Genomic DNA, 18,457 nt, shown 5'->3' on the forward strand with positions numbered 1-18,457 from the left:
TAAACATATGTCGTATGTAAATAGATGAAATCCCAGCCGGGGCGTATACACATAGTATACGCTCCGGCCGGGATTCCATCCGGCCGCATGAAAAACTGACATGTCATTGAATAGCGGCCACACAGACATGTCAGTTCGCAAGCTCCATTGTATGCAGCAGTGAATAAGGATGCGCACGCACATGGGTGCACCCGCATCCGAATTCACCAGAAATTATGATCTTCAGTAACACTGGCCGGGTCACAGAACGGCCGATGTTAAACGCAGTGGGGACATGGCCTAATATGGTAATTTGGGGGACAAAGACCAATAGGAATGATCATATCTGTACAGCACTTTAGTGTCCCGCCTCAGCCACTGATTTCTGCTGCAGAGCAACACCCTGATTCTGGGGGCAGCAGGGGAGCAACGAAGGAGAGTGGTCTTTTTTTTTTTTTTTTTTTTTTTTTTTATTGTATTATTTAATATTTTTTATAAAGAATATCTGTGGCCAATACAAATCCTTTAATTATGTGTAAAAATAATCAATAATACTTTTCTGTCTCTTCAGAAATTTGAAACTCTTGTTGGGGAAAGAGGAGCTCAGTTAAGTGGTGGACAGAAACAAAGAATAGCAATAGCCAGAGCTTTAGTACGAAATCCGAAAATCCTTCTGCTAGATGAGGCCACCTCTGCTCTGGATACTGCCAGCGAGTCCATTGTACAAGCCGCTCTAGACAAGGTAAATCAGTTCATGTGTTATCTCCTAACATATCCAAAGGTCAATGGTTCCTCTTGAACTTTCTGTACAATCATTACACCAGTTTTATAGTTATCCTCTGATTAGACTATTAGAACCTGTTTTCCCCACAGTTGTTACAAAACCTAAATAAACAAAAACACTTTTCAGGCCATCGAAGGACGCACGACCATTGTTATTGCTCACCGGCTCAGCACAGTGTGGACTGCAGATCTGATCGTTGTGGTGGACAATGGCGCTGTGGCTGAGCGAGGAACACATGCTGAACTAATGGGGAAAAAAGGAATATATTACTCACTTGCAACAGCACAGGTATGTTTGCTATGTTACAAAAAAAAAAATCTAAACATTTTTTACGTATAATATTCTAAAGTATAATCATCTAAAACTAAGCTGATAAATCTGTCACAGTGGGGGTTCAAGGGGAGCGCCGAATTTCATCAAGGGACACATAGAACATTTATCAAGGTCCCTAGGGTCTGCATTTTCTCCCTATACTTTATTTAGCTTAAAAGGGTATTCCAGGAAAAATTGACTTTTCCTCTATGCACAGGATAGGAAAAAATTAGGCGGTCATGGGAGGTCCGACCTCTGAAACTCCCCCCCCCCCCCCTCCCCTGCGATCTCCGTAGCGGGCCCCGCCAATTCTGTTGTGAATAGAGCATACGACCTGCGATTCTATTCATTCCTATGGAGCGACGGAAAGAGCCCAGTACATCACTCTTCCGCTGTACTCGCCTCTTTCCGCCACTCCATAGAAATTAATAGAATCGGGGGTTGTGTGCCGACCTGGGACTCAGAGCCCGCGGGGACCGCTACAGAGAACCCCGGACGGTTCAGAGCATAGACCGCCGGGACCTCCTTCTTTTCCCCTATCCTGTAGATAGGGGAAAAGTTATTTTTTCCTGGAATATCCCTTTAACATGGGTTTGGAAGCAACAGAAGAACACAACTTTACATACGAAGCAAACACAAACCACAGGCATCATACACTTATCAGTCGTAACATGGTGATCAGTGTATATACATAACTGGTTATTGGAATAGTAATAAGGTGCTTTCTATCAATGGATGGAATATAAGGCCACACTTTGATGGCTAGATCAAAGCTAGGGTGAAAACATCTCCAAACTGGCAGGTCTTATGAGGTGTACCCAGTATGAACTGATCAGTACCTACCAGAAGTGGTTAAAGAAAGGACAGCTGGTGGACCTGCTCTCACTTGATGTAATTTGATGTAACTTTTTGTCCAATTAACATATAGTTCCAAAGTTTACATGTAACTCAGGTATTCCCATCTCAGATGATGATGGCATATCGCAAGTTATGTCATCACTTTAGGATCAGTCCAACCTCTGGAATCCCTACCAATTGTGATATAGAAGGAGACACAGTACTAGTCAAGTGTTGCATCCCCTTTTACAGTTTTTTTTCCTGTAAAAGAGTATGGGGCAGGCTGCTGTCCCCTGCACAACAGGGCAGCCGGGAGCACCACAGGGAAGGAGAAAAACTCAAAAGGGACACAGCACAAAACTCCCAAAGGTTGGCTCGCCAGTGTGCATAAAGTGATGGCATATCCTAGCAATATGCTATTGTGTTCTATTGTTTTAGCTTTCCCAGGTTCTTATGGGTTACACAATGCAGTGGAAAGAAGGTTACAGGAAAATAGTCTTGTCTTCTGCAACTCATTTTTGTTTTCAGACAATACAAGGAGAACAAGGCACAGAACCTGAGAAGAATGAACAATCAACACAGGACAAGCCTCCCCTACTGCAGAGATTATATTCTAACATGTCCAGTGGAACACTTTCTATATCAGACAAAGGAGAGGAAGAATACAAGGAAGAGGAAACAGAAGAGGTAAAGACTTACCATGGGTATAGTGGGGGATATACTAGTAGTGCAGCAGATTTACATTTCAGTTGCTGGATAATAGTGTTTAAAACTTGCCCCATAATGTATAGGGACATAGTGATAGGAAAGGGGTATAGCTTTAAGAGACATGGAGGCAGCATTTGAACCTGAGCCCTGTTGCCCAAGGAGGCCCAAAAGTGCTTCCGCCATATAAGAAGACACCAATATTATAAAAAGCACAACTAAAGCCTCTATTACAGATTTACCTATTTAAGCCCAGGAGCTTAAAGAGTCACTATCATATTTTTTTTTTTACAGAAATCAATAGTCCAGGCAATTTTAAAAAAAACTTTGTAATTAGGTTTATTAGGCAAATCTGCCATTATCTGCATTCAAAAAGACTTTTCCCAGGTCCCCCCTCCCTCCTCTTTTCCATTCACTGCAAAATATCAGGAAATTGTGATTTGTTGCATTAGACACAACCCTGTCTGTTCTATAGAGAGGGGAGGGGGGAGGAGGGAGTTAGTCGGCAGCAGAGAACAAAGGGTTACACAACACGGAGGTGGGTGACAGCGGTATTCAGAAGTCAGAGAGGTCAGTGCTAACTGTCAGAGGAGATAGCCAGGTGATTAACTGTAGATTAACTCTTTGTTGTCCTGTTTTGATGCCTCATCTCCCTCCACCCCTCCCCTCTCCATAGAAAACAATGAAGACGGGGGGAGCTTTTTTCATGATAAAAATGCATTTTTCGGCTAATAAACCCAATTACAAAGTTTCTTAAAATTGCCTGTACTATTGATTTCTGAAAAAAATAAAAGTGACACTTTAAGGTTACGTCACTATGACAGGCCATTGCTGAGGAAGTCTTGACACATCATATTAAACATTGATTCTACCCTGATTTCTAATAAATTCGCTATCTCATAAGTCACATTTTTTTATCAGTAATCTGCTATGCATAGCTACTGTATGTGTCTCCATGGTTACAGACTACAAACAAGCCCTGTGTAGTCTGATCCTGCTGTCACAGTCTGATATAAGAGTGCAGTTATGAATGGAGCATGCACTAGAAGCCAAAAAGCAGTGGACGATGGAAGGACATCTATTAGACTATTAGACTGAATTGTCTTAATTTTTATTTCCAGAAAAAACTTCCAAAGATTTCATTTTTCAAGATATTAAAACTGAATAAATCAGAGTGGCCGTATATCATGTTTGGAATTCTCTGTGCAATGATTAACGGAGGGGCGCACCCAGCTTTCAGTGTACTATTTGCTAAAGTTATTGCTGTAAGTATATTCTAGGTATGGATAACAAACCTCTATATATCAATTAAGGATGTAAGGCTTTATTTACTCATTACCCAAAATATAATGGATGTCAAAAGGGTTTTAAAACCAAACTGTGATACTGATGACCGATCTGTTTTAAAAGTGGCAGTGTCACCATTGCAGCCCAGTAATATTTAACTGCATTGGACTAATCTGTAATACTTCTGCTGAGCTACAGTATTTCCTTAAAGCGTAACTATAAAATATTTTGACCTTTCAGTTTTAGTTAGCTTAGGGCATGATAACAATTTTTGCAATATACATTAATAACCTAAAATAAACAGTTTTTTAAATACATAAGGCTGATTGTCCCCTTACAGCTCTGTCTGGCTCTGACTTATTTCTGCATTCCTGCTGGACACGCCCCCTCCCTGCAGATCCTACTTAGTGTACAGATTTTGTCAGCAGCATCAGATAACAGCCCTGACACAGAGAGAAACATAAACAAAACCTCCTCCCCCCCCCTCCTGGCAGCACGTTCTCCCCCCTCCCCTCACAGAGATCACATAGCAGAGCTGAGGGTGTTGTGTGTTGTGTGAGAGATAAATGTGGAGCCCATAGGTGGAATCTGTGGATATGCTATAAATGCCAATATGGCCTCTTCAAGTATAAGCCACTTGAGTCACGCTTATCTCTATAAGCCATAAATATTAGTGTGAGAAAACCATAAAACACATAAATGTTAGATTAGTCAGATATGATTATAAGATTACAACCTTATGACCATATGTTATGTTAATATAACTATTTTCTTTTTACAGATTTTTGGGTCTAGTAATTCAGAGACAATACAACAAGACATAAATCTGTACTCCATTATAGTTGCTGTTATTGGTGTGGTTTCCTTCTTCACATATTTTCTTCAGGTTAGTATAATTGTGCATTATATATGCCTTTTAATCTTTAGTAGAGCTGAGCAAGCAAGACTCAACCGAGTAGCTATTCAATTGAGTACTGTACTACTTAAAAGATTTGTTTTCGATCAAATATCCGATTGAAAATTCTAATCTAAACAAACTTTACTAAAACAGCTAAACAATTGTATAGCTGTTTTATTAAAGTTTACTGAAGATCACTTACCGGTCCACGTTCCCCTGGCGTCCTCTTCAGCCTCCTTCACCGAAGCTTGGCTGCGGTGCTGTCCCGTCTTAGCCAGTCATTGATTGGCTAAGGCGCCCATAAAGATTTGCTGTTTTAAGTAAATATTAACTATTACAGGGAGCAGTATTGCTGCCGGGGACCGCTAATTCCACTCCCTGTAATAGTGGAGTAATACTGCTTTCCTGCTTTCCCAGTTCCATTCCAGAGGTGTATGCATCATTTTCTAAAGGTGTCATTATGGACTTGGTGACCTCCAAGTGGTTGAATTTAGGTTTTCAAGAAACCTGCATTTTTTTGCCATTAACTTTAATGGGGTTCGATATGCGATTGAATAGTCGAGCATCATCGTTTATTTTAATCAAATGTAGAATGTCGAATATTTTACTACTCACTCATCTCTAATCTTTAGCCTATAAACATGGCTGGCTTACTGATATGTGCAACATGTGGGTATTGCAGAAAAAGTATGGCATATTCCAATGCATGATGTATTATGCAGGTATCATCCCTCACAATAATGCTTGTAGGGGAGGGAATGGCAATGTACAGAGACACCAGGGATGGGGAACCTTTGGCCCTCCAGCTTTTGCAAAACTACAGTTCCTATCATGTCTGGACAGCCAAGACTATGCCTGATGTAGGGGCACAAGGATTCCCTATGAGTTTTGTAATAGGGGGACTCAGTTGAGCATATCTGCACCTTCATTTTAAGGATTGGTGGTGATCGGTACACTTGGACTCCCAACAATTCAAAAGTCAGAAATTTGTAAAATGTATAATGATTTTGTGTCTCTACAAACTGTAGCCTATGTATGTGTTGTATACTGTTCTGCATTTTCCTGTGTCAGTTACTTATAGATTATATGCTGGGTTTTTTTTGTTGTTTTTAATTATTAGGGATTTATGTTTGGAAGATCGGGGGAGGTCCTCACCATGCGGCTGAGACAAATGGCATTTAAAGCAATGCTCCGTCAGGTCAGTTTGGCAACAAATGATACCTAATGTTGTGAGTCTCATTTTGTCTGTACTTATTATGTATATTTTGCCTTTCCTTTCTCTAAAGGAAATGTCGTGGTTTGATGACAAGAAAAATAACACTGGAGCTTTAACAACGAGACTTGCCACAGATGCTGCCCAGATACAGACTGTAAGTGACATTATCATTTCATGAATTTTATATTTGTTATTATAAATTTATTATTATAAAGAGGAACTGACGTCTGTATAATTAATTCTATAGTATTGTTCATGTGATATAGGGATTTTCCTATTTGGTTGACTATATTCACTTTTCCTTTTAATGGTCAGATGGGCGGGACCTTTATTTGAAAAAAAGGGGTGTGCATGCTAAGCTCGCTAAATTTTTTATACTGACCATAAGTCATCTTTAAAGCTTCCTGGCCTCAATGCAAAATCTATAAGATCCCTATATGACCCATTCTTTGTATCATCTCTTATGCGCACATGGTCCTTTAGGTCTTCTCAGGCACCATATGTGACCGCTACCATTTTACTTCCTAAAACTATGTCCCTGCCCCTACTCAAACGATATTCCCCAGCTATATACAAGAACATAAGCATCATCCTGCTAGGATCTCCCCACATCTGCTAACTACAGGAGAAGTCAAGGTGCCATGTATACATGGAAGGTTTTTAGGGTCAGGTTTTTATCATATCATTTGCCTGGTACAGATGTTATATATAGCCAATAACCCATACATATTTTGTATGTGTTTCATGGTAACCAATAGATTTCTTTTAATGTATATAGTCCACCTGTCATTCAAGCTTTTTTTTTTTTTTTTTCAATTCAATGTAGGCAACTGGCTCCAGACTTGGATTGATCGCTGAAAACTTTTCCACCATGGGTGTTGGTATCATAATCTCTTTCATTTTTGGATGGGAAATGACATTACTGATTTTAGTCCTGACCCCTGTTCTTGTGATGACTGGATTGCTGGAGACCAGAGCCCTAACTGGCTTTGCCAACCGGGATAAAAAGCAGCTTCAATATGCCGGAAAGGTAAGTTTTCCTGGCAGCTGTCACAATAAATGTTGTATATATGGTTCAACATAGAATAAAGGGGCCAATAAAACACCAACATTTTTAATAAACAGGCCAATATCAATATACTAGGGCTAGCAATCAGGCACCGAACAAGCAAATATTCATTGGCTGATCCTCAGCTCCGTATCTCCCTGTGTAATAGGGCACAACTGAGCACAACTTTGTAAAACAGCACTGACCGACTTTGAACGCCTATGTCGGGCCTCCTCTCCTCCGACACACGCTATCTCCACTATATATGGGATACTACTCTCTGCCAGATCTGAGGACCTCCCCCCTTTCTGTGGGACGTGGGAAAGAGAGATCGGAAAGCAATTTACCATGGAGCAATGGTCCCGCTGCTTCTTCCTCACACACAAGACGTCTATTGCAACAAAGGCGCAGGAGACATGCTATAAAATTTTGTCCAGATGGTATAGGGTCCCTGTGTTCTTGCATAGCTGGTTTCCCTCGGTTCCAGATGTGTGTTGGAGATGCAGCGGTGCACAGGGGACCATGGTACATATATGGTGGGGGTGCCCCAACCTTCAAACATTTTGGAGGGCGGTTTTATCCCTCATTTCTGAGATCACGGGTGTTGTCATCCCCAACACCCCGGAGTCCGTTTTGCTGTTTATGTTTCCCATGGCTCAACAGAAATACAAATGCTCCCTCGCCCGCCACTTGCTACAGGCAGCAAAGACCGTAATCCCCAGACACTGGCGTTCAGCAGACGTTCCGTCTCTGGAAGAATGGTTTAAGGAGATCACCCATACTCAACATATGGAGGACCTCCTCTCGCTCACACCGAAGGCGATCTCAACTTACACCTCCACCTGGTATGCCTGGATGGATTTTATAGCCTCGTCCCGCTACAGGACAGTCAGCCTAACACAGCCATGATCAGTGGCCTTCTCCTCTCCTTCCCCCCTCCCCCCCCCCCTCCTGGTGAGTGCCACCAGTGGCGTGGTTCCGAGGCGTCCGGACTCCCTACTCCCGCTCATCATTCACCACCCGGGTATGGATTGCATGTAAGTAACTATTCTCTTAGCTCCTTCATTGGTTTTCCCCTTCTCTCCCCTCCCTGTCTTCCCCCATGTCTCCCTCTCTTGTCTGCCTGAGTTTGGTTTATTGAGTTCTTCTTTTTCTTTATTTAGCCGAATACTGGTTTACGATTGATTGCTGATCAGCACATAGCCTGTCTACTGGTTGCCTAACGGCTTATTGCACTTGTTACTATCATATGCCGTTGCAGTTGTCTGCACCTTAATTTGTTTTCACTTTTCTAAGATGTATACTCACCAAGCATCCGATATGCCTGTTATTCTTATCTTCGGATTTTGTGTTTTGACCGTGCTTTTCTACTCTACTGTTTGTACGTTTGTATTATGAAAACTCTTTAATAAATACTTGAATGTGAAAAAAAAAAACAGCACTGACCACTGAGATTGGCACTTACAGATGGCGCGTTGTCTAATAGGGCCCCTAGATGACAAACAAATTTCAGGTACTGTTGGTACACAATACAAAAGCAGGATTTGATTGCAGTTTGTACAAATAAAGAACCATTGGTCAGATTGTGAACTATATCCATAAAAAATTGTTTCTGTTTTTATTTTTCATTTTTGATGCCTTTAAGCAATAAACTATATAATTAGAGTGAGTTTTTAATAGTTTAATGAGTAATTTAAGAAAACGTTTTCTGAAAGAAGAATGCTAAAGGGCTCATCACATAGGACACCATAGGAAGGTGGGTGACTACAAGGACCAGCACCAATCCAGAGAAAAAGGGGACCACAGGACAGGTTTTGTGATGAACATGTGAATGAGGTTATATCGCAGTATCCTGTACAGCCAGTTGCTGGGGAAGCTGCTGTGCAAAAATATACTTTGACGGTCTGCAGAGCTAATTCAGCATTGCAGTCAGGGATGGCATTGAGAAGCTCAGCAGTCAGTTCCCTTCCCCTCTTCACCAGTTGGATTCTTCCTCAGGCGGCTATCCCTTAATTCTCCATTATAAAGTGATAGCATGCCATAGTAATGGGAAAAACCTTTTAGTTAAAGGAGAAGTCCGGGCAAATAGATTTTTTAACAAGTGCTGGGGAGGATAAAGAAAAAAACATGCACTTACCTCCCCCTGCTCCAGCGCTGGTGGCCACGTACCGCCGATTCAGTCCCAGGCCACTTCCTGGTCTGAGCGGGGACTTGGATTGTGATGCGTGTGGTCTGCTCAGCCAGTCAGTGGCCGTAGCAGGGTTCTGCCTCAGTCCCTGACTGGCTGAGCGGACCACACATCACGACTGGGGTCCAGCTTAAAACAGGAAGCAGCTGGGGACCCAGGGACTGGATTGGTGGTACGCGGCCACCAGCGCTGAAGCAGGGGAGGTAAAAGCACGTTATTTCTTTTATCCTCCCCCTCCCAAGTACTTGTTTAAAAATTTGCCTGGACTTCTCCTTTAAATATTTAGATTTTTTATACTCATATCAAGAAAAATGTAGGAAAAAATTATTAATACATATGGACATTATATGAAGTGTTCTCATGAATTTGGCAAATGCAAGGCCACTCCTTATTTCAATAACCCTATACACATGGATATGTTGTAATTCATAAGATTTTTGTCTGTTCTTGCTGACTTTAATAGATTGCAACTGAAGCAGTGGATAATATCCGTACAGTGGTATCACTCACTAGAGAGACGACGTTTGAAGAAATGTATAGCGAAAGCTTACAGAAACCATTCAGGTCAGTGGTAACGTACAATGATTTACATCATTATAATAACACTTGTCTGAAGAGATGGTACTCCTAAAAAATTGTCTAGTGTGGTCAACTTTTTTTTTTTTTTTTTTTTTTTTCGTTAGAAAGGTGTCCCAATGATTAGCTGATCACAATGGGGTCATGCTACTAGAATCTGTAATCACCAGTGCTGCACAGGGTCCATTGAGATTAATGGGTCACCTGTGTGATGAAAAGATGCGATCAGCTACACACAAACAAATTTTCATTCAGCGTTTGATTATTGCCACGTTTACACCACAATATTATCCTACTTAGTTACTTAACATCAGTCTGCTATTATGTGACTTGTAGTGAAGATCAGGTCTTGTAAGACATCTATATGAGTTTAATAATCCTGCCATTTCTACTCAACAGTATTTTAACATTGCCTTTAACCTTATCTATTTTAGAAACGCTAACCGCAAGGCTCAGATATACGGCATCTGTTTTGCATTCAGTCAGTCATTCATACATTTCACCTATGCTGCGTGCTATCGTTTTGGGGCTTTTATGATTCAACTTGGAAGAATGGACCCAGAGGAAGTATTTCTGTAAGTGTTATTTTTTTCCTATATTGTATTATATTGGAAGACATTAGGACGTGGGGCCAGTCTTATTCCTGATTTGCATTGCTATATGGTGCAGAATTTATAAGATGCTCAGAGCTCATTCACAGATGTTCACACTTTGTTTAACAGCGTCCGTTGCATAGCGATGGACGCTGTTAAACTGCATTCAGGACGTTTCTGCAGCCAATACCTCTGTATCTTTTTAAACGATTGACTCGCGGGCACAATTGACAATGGCCATTGTTTGACATGTCCACCTGTCCGATACTGCAGTATCGGCCGGATGAACATCATTTTCTTTTATTTGGATTGTGGGCACATATGGGTGTGTCTGCAATCCAAATTGCCATTGAAAACATTGCAATGTACGGCCGTGAAAAGGGCCACTGTAAACGGACTGTAAACAATGGCCTGTTCACAGCCTGACCGCCAGAAATAATTGCCAAGTAAGTTATTTTCACGGCCGTAGGAGAACAGCGGTCGTTGTGCGATACAGTGTGTGTGCCACTGTTCCCCATAGGATTCCACATGTTGCATTCTTTATTTTACAAGAATGGGCGTTGTTTAAACTGCAAACAATGGCCAATGTAAAAATAAATATATTGGAGAAGATTTATCAAACATGGTGTAAAGTGAAACTGGCTCAGTTGCCCCTAGCAACCAATCAGATGCCACCTTTCATTTTCCAAAGAGTCTTTGAGGAATGAAAGGTGGAATCTAGTTGGTTGCTAGGGGCAACTGAGCCAGTTTCACTTTACACCATGTTTGATAAATCTCCTCCATCGTGTGAACATGGCCTAGTAATTTTTTTGTGGTTACCAAATGACATCAAATGTTTTCTCATTTAAACAATTGTTATATTTCACAGTGTGTTTTCCACCCTGGCGTATGGAGCTATTACTGTCGGACAAACATTATCCTTTGCTCCAGATTACGCAAAAGCCAAATCTGCGGCTTCGCATTTGTTTCACTTATTCGAAACGGAACCATCTATTGACAGCTACAGCAATGATGGCCAGAAACCTGTAAGTCAATGACACAGAGCTCTGTACATCCAGTATATGTGGGTGCAGCTTTTACGTTTATTAACTCTTTATAGTATTGTTTTTAATTCTAATACTTATTAATTTTTTTTCTACAAATAGGAAAAATATGACGGAAATTTGAACTTATCAAAAGTTTCCTTCAATTATCCATCTCGTCCGGATGTGCCGGTGCTGCAGGCGCTATCTGTGGGAATATCCAGAGGGCAAACAGTGGCATTTGTGGGCAGCAGTGGATGTGGGAAAAGCACCTCTATCCAGCTTCTTCAGAGGTTCTATGACCCGTACCAAGGGGCAGTGGTAAGAGCTCAGACTTCTGTAGAATTTCAGGCAGTCCCTTTTGGACTAAATATTTCCACCATAAGGTAGCAATATAGTAAAAGCTACCAGTTCTACACAGATGTTCTGCAAACTATGTACATGAATACAGTGCAGTTAAATCCAGTGATTCACAAGGGATGTCTTCTTTGCTGTAACATTACACTATTTTGGTGTGATTTTTTAAAAATCATAGCAAAAATAGAACAAAAACAATAGATCGACGATGTGTGAACTACTAGATATCCTGGGATATCTCCCATATAGTTAGTAGCAGCAGCAAATCAATTGTGCTGAGAATCTATTGATGATAAGTGTACATGATATGGGCAAAGGAGAAAAAAGTGGAGTGCTTCTTTAAAGGGGTATTCCGACAAAAAATTCTTTCGAATCAAATGGTTTCATAAAGTTTTATAAATTTGTAATTTACTTCTATTTAAAAATCTCCAATTATCAGCTGCTGTATGTCCTGCAGAAAGTGGTGTATTGTTTCCAGTCTGACACAGTGCTCTCTGCCGCCACATCTCTCCATGTCAGGAACTGTCCTGACAAACAGTAGCAAATCCCATAGAAAACCTCCCCTACTCTGGACAGTTCCTGTCATGGACAGAGGTGGCAGCAAAGAGCACCGTTGTGGGACTAGAAAGAATAAAGCACTTCTTGCAGAACATACAGCAGCTGATAAGTACTGAAAGGCTTGAGATTTTTAAATAGAAGAAAATTACAAATCCATATAACTTCCTGACACCAGTTAATTTAAAAGAGAAAAAAAATCACTGGAATACCCATTAATAATAAGAGGGCAAGTACTATTACTATCAATTTAAAATCTTAGAACATCAATTTTCTGTTTTCAGATATTTGACAAAGCAGCAGCCAAAGACATGAACGTGCAATGGCTACGAAATCAGGTAGGAATCGTATCCCAGGAGCCAGTGCTATTTGACCGCAGCATTGCCGAGAACATCGCCTATGGGGACAACTCTCGTGAAGTGTCTATAGAGGAGATACAAGAAGCTGCAAAAGCTGCAAACATTCACTCCTTCATAGAAGGACTGCCAGAGGTTAGTGTTATTACATAACACATGTCCATTTTGCATTCATTGTATGGTATCTATATAGGAAGAAGAAATAGACACATATTGGTTTACATAGTACACAGGGCCAAATAAACAGGTCCTGCACCCCTTTAGCACTGGAACTTCCCCCTGTAAAGTGTACACCTGTTAAGTAGAGTGCTATAGAGCAGTGAAATCTTATACCTTTCCCGCTCCCCAGATAAACCTTTTAAAAGAGTACTCCAGAGAATAGAAATATTATAAAATTGACTGGTGTCAGAAAGTTATACAGATTTGTATATATTTGTATATTAATGAATCAAACACATTTCTACCTGCTGCCACCTCTGTCTGTGCCAAGAACTGTCCAATTCCCATAAGAAACCTTTACTGCTATTGACAGTTCCTGATGTGGACAGGGGTGGCAGCAGAGAGCAACAAGTCTAAGAGATAGAACTATATGACTTTCTGCAGGACATGCAGCAGCTGATAAGTACTGGAAAGTTTGAGTTTACATAGAAGCAATTTACAAATTTGTGGGAAAAGTTGAGTTGATCTTTTTTTCCACCGCTTTAAGCTAGCCTCCTACATCTGCCTTGTTTGGCTATAGCTATCCTCCCAACCTCTCATGCATATACCTATGCATGCTAAGCTCCATCTGCAGTTGGTGATCTGCCATGAGGACTAAGGGGCCTATTCCACGGAGCGATAATCGGCCAAATTGGAGCGATAATTGGCCAAATCGGCCCGATTCGGTCGATTATCGCTCCGTGGAATAGGGAGAACGATCAGCCGATGATCATGTCATCGGCTGATCGTTCATTTATATTCAGACCTAAAATCATCGTTCGCCACCAGTGCATCGCTACGGTGGAATAGCTGTGTGCGGCGGCGACCGACCATTTCAGCAGCATCATACATTACCTGTCCGGGCTGCAGGTCTTCTCCTTCTCCCGGACGCGCGCCGCAGCAGCTTCGGAGCGGGGCTGTGTGAACTGACAGACCGTTTAGCCAATCACTGGCCAGAACTGCTGCGGCCAGTGATTGGCTGAGCGGTCTGTCAGTTCAGACAGGCCGCTCCGAAGCTGCTGCGGTGCGGGACAGGGGGGAAGAAGGAGAAGACCTGCAGCCCAGACAGGTAATGTATGAAACAAGGGCTGAAAGGACATCGGTAAGGATGTCCCTGCAGCCCTCGCTTAACGATCATCGGGGCCGTGGAATAGGCCCAGTAAACGAGCGCCAATCTACATAGTTGATCGGGCCCTGCTCAGCCCATGAAATAGGACCCTAACTATCCTTCTCACTATCACCATCTGCCATCGGAAGGACCTCAGTGTGCCCCCGTATTTAAAGTGAAAGTTGATCATGGCCCATAAATCTGTATGGGTTCTATATTGGAGATCACACAGATACAGCCATGTGCATGAGGTCTTATTGTCCTGGCAGAAAGCTCTTACTGTACGATTAATCTTTCAGAAATATAACACATCGGTTGGAGGTAAAGGCACTCAGCTATCTGGTGGTCAGAAGCAAAGAATTGCTATTGCCCGTGCCCTGATCCGCTCTCCTAAAGTTCTTCTTCTTGATGAAGCCACCTCAGCCCTGGACAATGAGAGTGAGAAGGTGAGGAGGAGGAGGAGGAGGAGGAGGAGAAAACAGATTTATTTACTAGTTTTTTATATGTCACAGAGAGGAGTTTATCATTGTTTACATCAGGGATGGGGAACCTTCGGCCCTGCAGCTGTTGCAAAACTACAATTCCCATCATGCCTGGACAGCCAAAGCGAAGCTTTGGCTGTCCAGGCATGATGGGAATTGTAGTTTTGCAACAGCTGCAGGGCCGGAGGTTCCCCATCCCTGGTCTACATATTGAACTTAATTATTATGTTTCTCTATCACCATCAGATTGTGCAACAAGCCTTAGATGAAGCCCGAAAAGGAAGGACTTGTATCGTCATCGCTCACAGACTGTCCACGGTCCAGAATGCAGATCTCATTGTGGTTATGAAGAACGGGAAGGTTATAGAAAAAGGAACTCACCAACAGCTTCTCTCCAACCACGGGGAGTACTATGAACTTGTCAATGCACAGACTATAACATAACAGGATATAACTGGATGGCAAAGTCCGGATATATCAATTCAGCTGCATGCTACTATGTTGTGGAAGATCAACTCTAGCAGTCGCCAATGCGAGGCTGCTGCCGAATACAGTAGTGTAGAGAAGAGCAAACATCAGTATAAAGAAGATTAAGTGTTGAGTCTTACGGATCCAAGTTTGGATTTAAAGTCTCCTCCATTATGGAGCGGAGACTCAATGTGTAAGTGCTTCTATTTGACGGATATGATCAATAAATGAAGTGGGCTTATACAGATGAATGAGGATCATGATACATAGGGTAAAGCACCATTCTGCCTTATACATTTATGCAAATATGAAGAGTTATCTCTATCTATGCTGCTTTAATACGCTACTTAAAATAATTTTCTTTAGAAAGGAGGGAGGAACGGCAAGAGATGGAAAGATGATCGATAGATAGATAGATAGATAGATAGATAGATAGATAGATAGATAGTCAGAGAGTCTAACTCTATGCAAATAATGATAATTGTTTCAATGCAAATAATCTGTTGCTTTCTTGATATCCTCTGTTCGTTATTTCGTTTTAAACAATTCTAATATATGGGAAGACTGGGGACAGAAATCAATAAGTATAAATAGTTCAAGCGAACTTAAGAAACTCTGTAATAGGTTTTATAATGCAAAAGAGTTTCCTTCTGTATTCAAAAGACTGTTTTCCTACCCCAACATCCCCCCCCCCCCCACACACACACACACACACTTCAGGAGAAGCAGGATTTATGTGTCCATTATGCTCTATGGAGAGGGGAGGGGCCAAGGGGATGAGTGAGCACGGAGAGGAGAAAAGCTAGCAGTGCAAAACATATCATTCTGTGAACTTATCTCATTGAGTTACCAGACCAACACTGACTGTTCTGACCTCTGAATCCATAATTTTATCTGCCCAGTCTCCAAACAGAGTTTCTTCTCTGCTCTTCCTGCTCACTCATCCTCATTGGCCCCTCCCCCCTCCACAGGTTATAAGAGGATTCAGCAAACCCGTCTTCACTTTGCTCCTCTGTAATGAAGACGACTTTGCCTGACAATGAACAGATAAAAAGTGGGGGGAGGTTTTTTTTGCCTAATAAAACCTATAAAGTAAATGTCTCTTTTAATTCTATGTAATTTTAAAGTGTACCTGTCAACAGCGCTCAATTAAGTTGAACATTCTGTACTGATTAATTTCTTGATTGATTCTATAGTGGTTGGAGTTCTATAATTGATGTAGAGTGTTATTTATACACACAGATAAATGAACGTGATCAAACTCTGTCTGCCTTTGGCTGCCTTTAGGGGGAGCTAAAGAGATTACTGCATACTTACAATAAGCTTTGTCCCCGTAATTTGTCCCTAATGATAAACTTTGGCAGCTAAAACTGTAACATTTAACTCTGTGTCTTGACTAAAGAGTTGGAATTCGGTAATGCTAAGGGTTCTATTGCACCAAAAGATTTTTGTCCGTACTTGGCCGAATACCGCCCATTCCAGCTGATAATCGTTTGGTGCAATAGGTCTTGTTAAAAGGCAACAATCAGCCGATATGTAGGATGTTGACTGATCGTTGTCTTTCAACATTATCTAAAAAACCAGAACGATAGCGACGGTCTGCGGCACGTCACTCCATGAAATAGGAGCGGAAGCCCACCCCCATGCTCCTCATGCTCAATGTCTGTGCGTGTAATAGCACAGGCAGTGAGCAGGGAACGTGGAGGAAGCGAGTGCTGAGCAGGCAGGTCTGCGTTCGCTTCCTCCTCTACACTGGGCCATAAGCTCATTTAATTTTTTTTATTTTTTTTAAGGGTGGACATTCACTTTAAGTTTAATTACATTCAAACTTGGCCTTCATGTATAAGTGACAATAAGCTTTACATAGAAGTATGGCTTATATGATAGGTTTGCATAAAAGGTGCCTTGTCGCATCAGCATTGACTGTACCCATATTTTACTGTATTTCATACTTCAAGCACATTTGTTGTTAAGATATGTTTATGTTTTCTTTGTTGTATTTATGGGTAAACAATCTATAATTTAAAAAAAAAATATTTCAGATTTTGTTTTTTAAAGTAATTATGGTAATTTGGAAATGATGTCCCTTGTACTGTTAGGAGCTGTATGTCACACTCTTTGCCGGTTCCCTTTTAGAATCTCTGTGTGGTTTATCTGCTTTCTACAGACATTCATGTGACTCGACCTCCCAGCTTAAAGGGATATTCTTATTTCTTACATTCATGGCATATCGCCAGGATATGCTGTAAGTGTCTGGCCACCACCAGCAGGTCTGGTGAGGACCTAGAGAGTTGGAACCTGCATCTATCATCTCGTTTATATATGAGATGTGGAATTCCCCCTTAAACCATGTAAAAGCTCCCACAATGTACGTCTCCTTCTGGTAACAGAAATCGAGCAGTAGTGGGGGGTTTTCTGCCTGAATGGAGAATAAAATATAACATTGAAAAGTAATAAAGTGTAACGCAAATCATAATATTTACAAATATATTTAAAGGGGTTATCAAGGATTAGAAAAAAAACACAGTGCCACCCCTGTCCTCAGGTTGTGTGCAGCGTTGCAGCCAAAGTCTATTTACTTTAACTGAACTGAGCTGCAAACCCATACCCAAACTGAGGACAGTGGCCATGATTTTTCTAAGCCTGGAGAACCCCTTTAACATGTACAAAAGAGAGTGGGATGTTGTGAAGATTGTGCTGCTTAAGAGTTTTCCTTCCAATCAATTTAATATTTGAAGTTATAATGTTATAGGTTTGCTTATATATGTAACTAAGTATGTCACTCAATATCTGCCTTAGGCATCATTGACTAATCCCTAATAAAGATCTATAAGTAAGTGTCGGGTGTCTTATAATTTTTTTTACACTTGTGCATTGATTATTCTTTTTAAGGGAATGTATTACCTAGTGGATTCAAAAGGCATAGGAAATATCGATGGACTAATGTGTTCCCCAACTTTGGCTCAAAAACAGTGACATAGCAGAAGGTTTGGTAGGTAAGGGTTAATAATCTCAGAGGACAATTATTAGCTTTACAAAAAAAGAATGGAAACTGCAGTTCAATGTTTCTAAATGTAACATATTTTACTTGAGGAGATAACATCCTCTTTCTGAGTATCATATCGGCAGTTCTGTGTTGGCAAAGACTTCAGAAGAGAAGGATTTAGGGGAAGTGATATCTGGCAGCTTCAAAATGAGTCACCAGTGCATCCAGGTAGTAGGGAAAGCAAATTGTATTCTGGGCTGTATAGCTAGAGGTATAGCCAGTAGGAGGAGGGAGATTGTGATCCCGCTGTATAGAGCTCTGGTGAGACCACATCTGGAAAACTGTGTCCAGTTCTGGAGACCTCACCTAAAAAAGGACATTGATAAAATAGAACGGGTCCAAAGGCGGGCTACAAAAATGGTGCAGGGTGTAAAGCATAAAACATATTAGAAGAAAGACTTGAAAGTGTAAATCTGAATAGTCTGGAGGAAAGAAGGGATAA

At 41.3% G+C, this 18,457-nt stretch overlaps 1 protein-coding gene across 2 annotated transcripts in view; it reads left to right on the forward strand.

The window, feature by feature from the left end:
* The window catches only part of LOC138783736 (ATP-binding cassette sub-family B member 5-like), a 52,194-nt gene extending 34,387 nt beyond the window's left edge, over nucleotides 1-17,807 (forward strand). For both annotated transcript variants that reach the window (XM_069958810.1, XM_069958811.1), the window contains exons 14-28: nucleotides 551-721; nucleotides 890-1,051; nucleotides 2,441-2,599; nucleotides 3,739-3,882; nucleotides 4,686-4,790; nucleotides 5,923-6,000; nucleotides 6,089-6,172; nucleotides 6,845-7,048; nucleotides 9,718-9,818; nucleotides 10,265-10,405; nucleotides 11,292-11,448; nucleotides 11,569-11,766; nucleotides 12,642-12,848; nucleotides 14,319-14,465; nucleotides 14,748-17,807. In XM_069958810.1, the coding sequence (XP_069814911.1) occupies nucleotides 551-721; nucleotides 890-1,051; nucleotides 2,441-2,599; nucleotides 3,739-3,882; nucleotides 4,686-4,790; nucleotides 5,923-6,000; nucleotides 6,089-6,172; nucleotides 6,845-7,048; nucleotides 9,718-9,818; nucleotides 10,265-10,405; nucleotides 11,292-11,448; nucleotides 11,569-11,766; nucleotides 12,642-12,848; nucleotides 14,319-14,465; nucleotides 14,748-14,945 (2,256 nt within the window). In that variant the 3' untranslated portion in view covers nucleotides 14,946-17,807. The remainder of the gene's footprint in view (nucleotides 1-550; nucleotides 722-889; nucleotides 1,052-2,440; nucleotides 2,600-3,738; nucleotides 3,883-4,685; nucleotides 4,791-5,922; nucleotides 6,001-6,088; nucleotides 6,173-6,844; nucleotides 7,049-9,717; nucleotides 9,819-10,264; nucleotides 10,406-11,291; nucleotides 11,449-11,568; nucleotides 11,767-12,641; nucleotides 12,849-14,318; nucleotides 14,466-14,747) is intronic.
* The last annotated feature ends 650 nt before the right edge of the window (nucleotides 17,808-18,457 follow it).

Source organism: Dendropsophus ebraccatus, chromosome 2 (genome assembly GCF_027789765.1).
Source record: "Dendropsophus ebraccatus isolate aDenEbr1 chromosome 2, aDenEbr1.pat, whole genome shotgun sequence".
In the NCBI taxonomy this organism is placed as follows: domain Eukaryota; kingdom Metazoa; phylum Chordata; class Amphibia; order Anura; family Hylidae; genus Dendropsophus; species Dendropsophus ebraccatus.